Source organism: Microtus ochrogaster, linkage group LG1 (assembly GCF_000317375.1).
Source record: "Microtus ochrogaster isolate Prairie Vole_2 linkage group LG1, MicOch1.0, whole genome shotgun sequence".
In the NCBI taxonomy this organism is placed as follows: Eukaryota; Metazoa; Chordata; class Mammalia; order Rodentia; family Cricetidae; genus Microtus; species Microtus ochrogaster.
Window position 1 is genome coordinate 3,873,072 of NC_022027.1, and position 7,141 is coordinate 3,880,212.

At 58.1% G+C, this 7,141-nt stretch overlaps 2 protein-coding genes across 3 annotated transcripts in view; one reads left to right on the top strand and one right to left on the bottom strand.

Annotated features, from left to right (window-relative positions):
- Positions 1–2,029: 2,029 nt before the first annotated feature.
- On the bottom strand, positions 2,030–5,571 carry Kiss1r (KISS1 receptor). Of its 2 annotated transcripts, none has more exons than XM_026785203.1 (5): positions 5,172–5,571; positions 4,597–4,721; positions 3,447–3,578; positions 3,060–3,292; positions 2,030–2,840 (listed from the first exon to the last, which is right to left on the bottom strand). In XM_026785203.1, the coding sequence occupies exons 1-5, from the start codon at positions 5,413–5,415 to the stop codon at positions 2,369–2,371; spliced, it is 1,206 nt and encodes a 401-aa protein (XP_026641004.1). In that variant the 5' UTR covers positions 5,416–5,571; the 3' UTR covers positions 2,030–2,368. The 2 variants fall into 2 exon arrangements, with proteins under 2 accessions (XP_026641004.1, XP_005359151.1); XM_005359094.2 differs by having other exon boundaries at positions 3,443–3,578.
- Positions 5,572–6,883: 1,312 nt separating this feature from the next.
- The window catches only part of R3hdm4 (R3H domain containing 4), a 6,084-nt gene continuing 5,826 nt past the window's right edge, over positions 6,884–7,141 (top strand). The window contains exon 1 of the mRNA XM_005359095.3: positions 6,884–6,991. Within this exon, the coding sequence (XP_005359152.1) occupies positions 6,930–6,991 (62 nt within the window). The 5' untranslated portion in view covers positions 6,884–6,929. The remainder of the gene's footprint in view (positions 6,992–7,141) is intronic.

A 7,141-nucleotide genomic window follows, 5' to 3' on the forward strand; every position in this document is an offset into this window, starting at 1 on the left:
CATGTATGTATGTGTGTATGTGTATGTATGTGTATGTGTATTTATGTATATATGTGTATGTATGCATGTATGTGTGTATGTATTTGTGTGTATGTATATGTGTATGTATTGTGTATGTATGCATGTATGTATTGTATGTATGTATGTGTGTATGTATGTATGTGTGTTTGTGTATGTGTGTATGAATGTATGTGTGTATTTGTGTGTATGTATGTGTGTATGTGTGTGTATGAATGTATGTGTGTATGTATGTATGTGTATGTATTTGTGTGTATGTGTGTGTGTGTATGTGTGTGTATGCAAACGAGTCTGACAATGCACCACGGGCGCAGCCCTAGCTGACTATGTAGACCAGGATGGGCCTGAAGTCACAGAGTTCTACCACCATGAGTACTGAGATTAAAAATCACGCACTATCACGCCTGGCAAAAGAATATTTAAAGGCAAATGCCGAAATCTGCTGGTCCCGTTTATGTCCGGGATGTATTTAGCCGAGGGTCCAGGTGGCGAGCTTACTGCCCGGCCTCCTAGGACCCAGCCGTCTCCGGGATCTTGAACCGCATCAGACTGGTTCCGCAAGACGTGCGCGCCCCCTGCCGGGCGCCAGCGGAACTGCTCCCAGACTGGCTCGGTATGGAGTGCTGAGTGGCCGCCGGGTGGCGCCATTGCCCCTAAAAAGCCAGTTTCCCAAGTTAGACCAGAAGAAACTGAAGCCTGAAGTTATTTTCTCTTACATAGCTTTTTCCGTCTAGACGGGGTGTCAACGCGTAGCCCATGATGGCCTTGAATTCATGAACCTTCTGAGTTTATCACAAAGTTGAATTCCCAAAAGAGGCCCTGCGCATGGCCACATCATTGTCTGACTTTCTTTCTCTTTTCCTTCTTTCTCTTTTGTTTCTTTCCTTTTTTTTTTTTTTTCCCAAGACAGGGTTTCTCTATCCTGGAACTAGCTCTGTAGACCAGGCTGGCCTCAAACTCACAGCGATCCACCTGCCTCTGCCTGGGCTGGGATTAAAGGCCACCACCGCTGTTCTCCGATGAGCAGTTATGTGACCTCCGGTAGCCCCCCCTCTAAAACACCTTCCCAATAGGTGATGGTACATGGACTTCTGGGGAGAGATTAACTTCAGAATGGATTTGTAATTTGGCGGTGATGATAGTGGAAGCTGGGGCCTGATTGGAGGAAGTGTGTTTCTGGGGGGTGAGACAGACCCTGGCCTCCCTGTGAGCCACCGTGTTCCAGCTTCATTCTCCCTCCATGGGGCCAAAAGGACCTTTTCTTCTTCCTCTGAGAGCCGGCTTAGTCGATGACAAGCTTGCCTTGCACGATTGAGGACGAGTTCGGTCCCCAGGACCCTGGTAAAAACCCAGGTCCGATGGGGTACAACTCAGCACTAGCTGTGGAAACGCGAGGAGCCCTGGGACTCCTCAGGCGCAGCCAGGTACTGTGTGCTGGGCGCCCTCCCCCTCTCGTGAGTTCCAGGCCAACCTGCTGACTCTAGTCAGGGCTACACAGCAGGACAGTCTCAGAATAACACCCAGAAGGTGGGGTTGAGAGACTCAAAGAGGCCAAGGGATCCCACACCTGGCCTTTGTGAGCTACCTGCTGGGGTGCTGAGAGTGGAAGACTAGGTGGAGCCCTTAACTGCTGAGGAGTTCTCTCTCTCTTCTCTCGCACCTTTGTATTGTGTTTTTGTTTGTTTGTTTGTTTTTTTAATGGCACAGGGCTTTTCTGTGCAGCCCTGGCTGTCCTGGAACTAGCTCTGTAGACCAGGCTGGCCTCGAACTCAGAGATCCACCTGCCTCTGCCTCCCAAGTGCTGGGGTTACGAGTGTGTGCCACCACACAGGGTCCAACCTTTTGCATTTATTTATTTACTTATTTATTTTTCGATGCAGGATTTCTCTGTAGCATTGAAGCCTGTTCTGGAACTGTTGTAGACCAGGCTGTCCTCAAACTCACAGAGATTCACCTGATTCACCTGCCTCTGACTCCAGAGTGCTGGGATTAAAGGCATGTGCCACCACCGGACCGGGTCTCAAGGTCGTGGTTGGAGATCAGGGTCAGCCTCAGCTGCACAGGTTGGAGGCCAGCCTGGGCTACATGAGATCCTGTTTCAAAAAAGACAAGAGGTGGGGAAGAAATTTAGCTTAGTGGTCCAGCATTTGCCTAATAAGCACAAAGTCTTGAAGTAGATGCAGAAAGTGGGGACATTAATCTCCAAACTCTGCAGAGTGCAGAGAATTATCACAACCACAGTCAAAACCATGGCCCACAAATGCCCAACCGAAGAAGGAAGAGAAGGAGGTTTACACGGGTTACCCCGGACACAAACTAAGTTTTTAACAACGGAATACGGGCTCGTTTATCAGGCAGGGGTTGGCTCAGAGTGGAACGGTTTGTTCTTGCAAACCGCACAGGGAGCGCACTGAAGGGTTTCCAGGCTCAGGCGTCCTGACGCCATCGGCGGGGTGCGCGGCCAGACTGTGCGACTCGGTGTGGGTTGCGGCTCGGTCTGAGAGTGCAGACCCGCGGGATCGGCGCTGGCGTCGTTGGCCACAGGGACAAACTCGGCAGAAGGCCTGTCTGAAGTGTGAGCCCAAGAAGGCGTAGAGCAGCGGATTGAGCGCCGAGTTGCTGTAGGACATGCAGTGAGCCCAGATCTTGAGCGCGTAGGCGGCGTAGCTGCGAGGGTGCCACGCCCCCGCGGGGCCCAGGGCTTGGAGCACCAGGAACAGCTGGATAGGGCCCCAGCAGGCAGCGAAGAGCAGGACCACGGCGGCCACCAGCCGGGAGACCTTGGTGCGCACTGCTCCAGCGCGCTGTGCCAGCAGCTGTCCCTGGTGACCCAGGGGTGTTAACGGGAAGGGACAGGACCCCCTCCGAGGTACCCCCAGGGTCCCCCACCACATGCACATACAGTCCGGACTCCAATCCCCTCCATCAGCACCGTGGGTCTCCCCCGCAAGCGCGCGTGTACACACACACATACGCACACACGCTCCAGTCTCCGACTGACCCCCCAGATGCCCTCCCTCCTGGCCCTGAGTCTCCCGCACCTGCAGGGCGCCGTCAGTGGGAGCGGGGCGCACAGCGGCGCGGCCCAGGTGGCGCAGCATGGCACCGTAGCAGGCGCAGGTGGCGAGCAGAGGCAGCAGGTACAGAGCCAGCAGGTTGTAGAGCGCGAAGGCGCGCTCCAGGGCACGGCTGGGAAACGCCTCGCTGCAGTAGGTGCGAGGCCCGGGCGACAGGCGGTGCAGGGCCAGCACCGGGGCGGACACGGCTGCAGAGCCTGCGCCACCCGCCCAGAATGAGCACCGTGATCGGAGAATGAGGACAGGTCCCGCCCAGGAGCCAGGGTCCCTTCCACCCCCACCAGTGCCACGCCCCTCCTCTGCGTCCCTGCCTCCCCCGCCCCATTTCCACCCCAAACCGCACTCACCCACCCAGATGCTAAGACTGACAGCCAGGGCCAGTCGAGGAGTGCGGCGGTGCAGGGCGCGCAGCGGGAATACAGTCACATACCAACGATCCACGCTCATGGCCGTCAGGGTGGCACATGTGGCTTGCACCGAGACCTGGAAAAGTCAAGGACTACATATCTCAGGTGTACACGAACATGTCCTGGGAGGAGCAGGCAGTGGCCATGGGTTGAGGGGACCAGAAAACCGGAGAGCTGGAAGGGAGGGAAACACTGGGGTTTGTTAGGCATCCCGAACACACTCACACAGTCCGGAACGCGCCCACTGTGGGCTCTAGCCCATGCCCACCGAGACTCACCAGCGTCCAATCAACCTTTGGCACAGAGACCACATAGGGCACCTGTGGTTTGGGGTGTCCATCCTGACCACCCCTCCCTGCTCACACCAGCTCAGACCTCTGCCCTGAAAGACCGTGCCCTCGGGAACCTGGACAGACCGCAGAGCAGTTAGCGCACCGGCTGCCCCTGCAGAGGACCCGGGGTTCGGTTCCCAGCACCCACACGGGCCTCACAACCGTCTGCGACTCCAGCTCTGGGGACCCCACGCCTCTTTCTGGCCTCTGGGGGTGCTGCACACACGTGGTGCCCAGATACTCCCAGGCAAAACACACACACGAAATAAAACCACATTTAAATGGGGGCTGGAGAGATGGCTCAGAGGTTAAGAGCACTGACTGCTCTTTCAGTGATCCTGAGTTCAATTCCCAGAAGTCACAACCATCTATAGTAAGATCTGGTGTCCTCTTCTGGCATGCAGGCAGAACACTATATACATAAAAAATGCATCTTTAAAAAATACATTTAAATGGCTCACGTTTTTAAACCCAGCACGGATCTCTGAATTCTAGGCCAGCCTGGGCTACATAGACTCTGTAAATAAGCAAATAAAAGACCATGCCTCATTTCTGATTATGCCCGATCCTGCGCACCCCAGACTCTGGCCATTCCTCCTACCCACAGGCTCTCTGGTCTCGTCCACGCCCAGATCAGTCTCTCTCTCACCAGAGCGTGCGCCCAGCTCCCGGCCCCACCCCCACCAGACTCTCCAGGGCAGACCCCATTCCTGCTCCCCAGCTTCCTGCACTCTGGCTCGCCCTCCAGCCCAGCCCGCGCACCTGCTGGATGTAGTTGACGAATTTGCACATGAAGTCTCCCAGCACCCAGGCGGGCAGCGGGTAGAGCAGCGCCGTGAAGGGGACGCAGCACAGTAGGAAAGTGACGTCTGTGGCCGCCAAGTTGGCTACAAGTAGGGGACACGCGGACGTTGGAAGGTGGGGGCACCCAAAGCTCCTGACCGCGGCCCAAGACTTCTCCATCCCGGTCCGAGGGACCCCCCACACACACACACACACTCACACACAATCTTGTACCAGAGAAGCGGAGGCACTCTCCACCTTCGTTGCGCTCATTTCCAGCAGCCCCGGTGTCTCACCCACCTCTAAATTGGAGACAGCGGGTACCAGTTGGGGCGTGTCACACACACACACACACACACACACACACACACACACCGCACACACCAGTCCCCTTCTGTCCAGAGGCCCTTACAGGACAGACACCTGCGGAAACGGTCACGTCTCCTCGCGCAGTCGTCAACCCACCCTTTGGTACCCAGGCGGGACGCATCGCAGGGGAGGCTGGGGGGTGGACCCCGCTCCCACCCTGGCACCCCAGGGAGGCGCGCACTCACCGATGTAAAAGTTGGTCACTGTCCGCATGTGCTTGTGGCGGCAGATGACGTAGATGACCAGCGAGTTCCCGACCAGCCCGAGCAACATGAGCGCAGCGAAGAACAAGGGAACCAGCCAGGCATCCAGTGGCCTGGGCGCGGAGCCCGAGCCGTCCGAGGCATTGGCACCGCAGCCCGGGCATCCCGACGCGTTGGTTGGAGCCCACCAGGTCGCGTTGGGACCCAAGGTCGCCTCGGTGGCCATGGCCCTGTCGCCTTCCTCCTCCAGACAGCCTTCGCGGACTGCGCCCCGGGATTGTGGGAACAGAGGAAGGTCCCTACTCTGCCTCCTTATGGCCGCCCTCCCGAGCGCCCCGGGTTCTGCTGCCGGCGGAGGGGGCTGGAACGTGGCTCCTCTGCCAGCGTCCGTCAGTCGCAGCGGCCACTCTTATACCCCGCGCCCCCCTCCCTTGTCCCCGCCTTCGCGTAGCCTCTCCAGAGCCTCGCGCTGCTCTTCCCAGAGCTGTGCCCGGATGAGAGAGGAGGGAGGGCCCTGGGCACCAAGCAGGGGAGGGGTCCGTGGTCCTCCCTCCCTCGCAGGCAGGATGCAGGCGGGTGGCCCGCGCCCTAGGGGAGGATGCCCAGAGTAAGTCCCTGGACAGTGGGAGCCACGTGAAGCTTAGGACAGGGGAGGGACCTTTGGTTCACTTTGGTTGACTCCGATTGTTGGTTACAAGTTTCCCCTCTAACTGGCACCCAGCGGCCGGTCCCTGTCCGGAGTGGGCGCTGTGGAAACGGTCACAGGAACCGTGAGGGACTGACCTCAGCCACACTGTCACACCCCTGTTTACTGCATCTCAGAAGCTCTCTAGGGACCCCGAGATGTTATCCTTGGCAAGTCACCAGAATACTATGCAGCAGAGAAAAATAAAACGAAGGTGTAACTCGGTGGTAGTGTATTTATCTAGTGTGGGTAAGGTTCACCCACACTGAGGGGGGGGACTCATGGGGGGAGGGTCAGCAAATAGGAAGCCGGCCCGGGAATCCTGAAGGGTGTTGGGAGTGGGCAGCAGAAAGAACCCCTTCTCTGTCCACCCACAGAGCACTCAGGTGTGACGCCAGGAATCCAAGTCCCCACACAGCCCCCGGCCCTCGCTTCCCTCTGACCCGGTTCCTGCGCACAGGCCTCGCTTCACCTGTCTCCAGGAAGCCTCGGAGTAGACACTGACTTTTGCTTTAATTAATTTATTTTTAATAGTTTTTTTTTAAGGGATCAAAGGCGTGAGCCTTTTCACGTAGCCCAGGCTGGCCCTGAACTTGATGATGACGTCTAAACACCTATCTTCTTGCCTCTTGTAAGAAGTGCTGGGAGGCCAGGCGTGCACCTGCCCTCCCCCACTCCAATCCTGTAGCCCAGGCTGGCACTCTAATGATCCTCCGGCCTCAGCCTCCGGAGTGCCGGGGCGTGCACCACGGTCGACCTCCCTCCACTCGCTCCACCAGGCTGGCACTCCCTCCCGCCCCAGGAGCCGGTCGCAACTTAGCAGTCGCCCCCCGGGGGAGCGTCCCACCCTTGCCCAGACTCCGTCTTCAGCCTGGCTGGTGACGCCGCCCAGTGTCTACTGAGAGGGAAACCGAGGCAAGGGGTCTACTCCCACAGCTACCCCACAGCAGCCGAGGTTTTTCCCGGGCTGTCCCCGCCCCGGGCCGCTGCAGACTCCTCCCCGCGCGTCACTTCCTCCGCGGCCTCGGGCCCGGCTGCAATCGCGGCTGCAGGCCATGGTGGCTCTGGACGACCCTGACGGCGGCCTGGAGGCGACCCCCGGCGCGGAGACCAGGCTGTGAGCTGGGTTGCGGGGCTGACCTCTTCCCTCCTCCTCCTCCCCAAGCTGGGGTCTCCTCCTCCCCAGATTGGGGTCTCCTCTCCCCATTCTCCTCCCCAGATTGGGGTTTCCTCTCCCCCTCCTCCTCCCCAGATTGGGGTCTCCTCT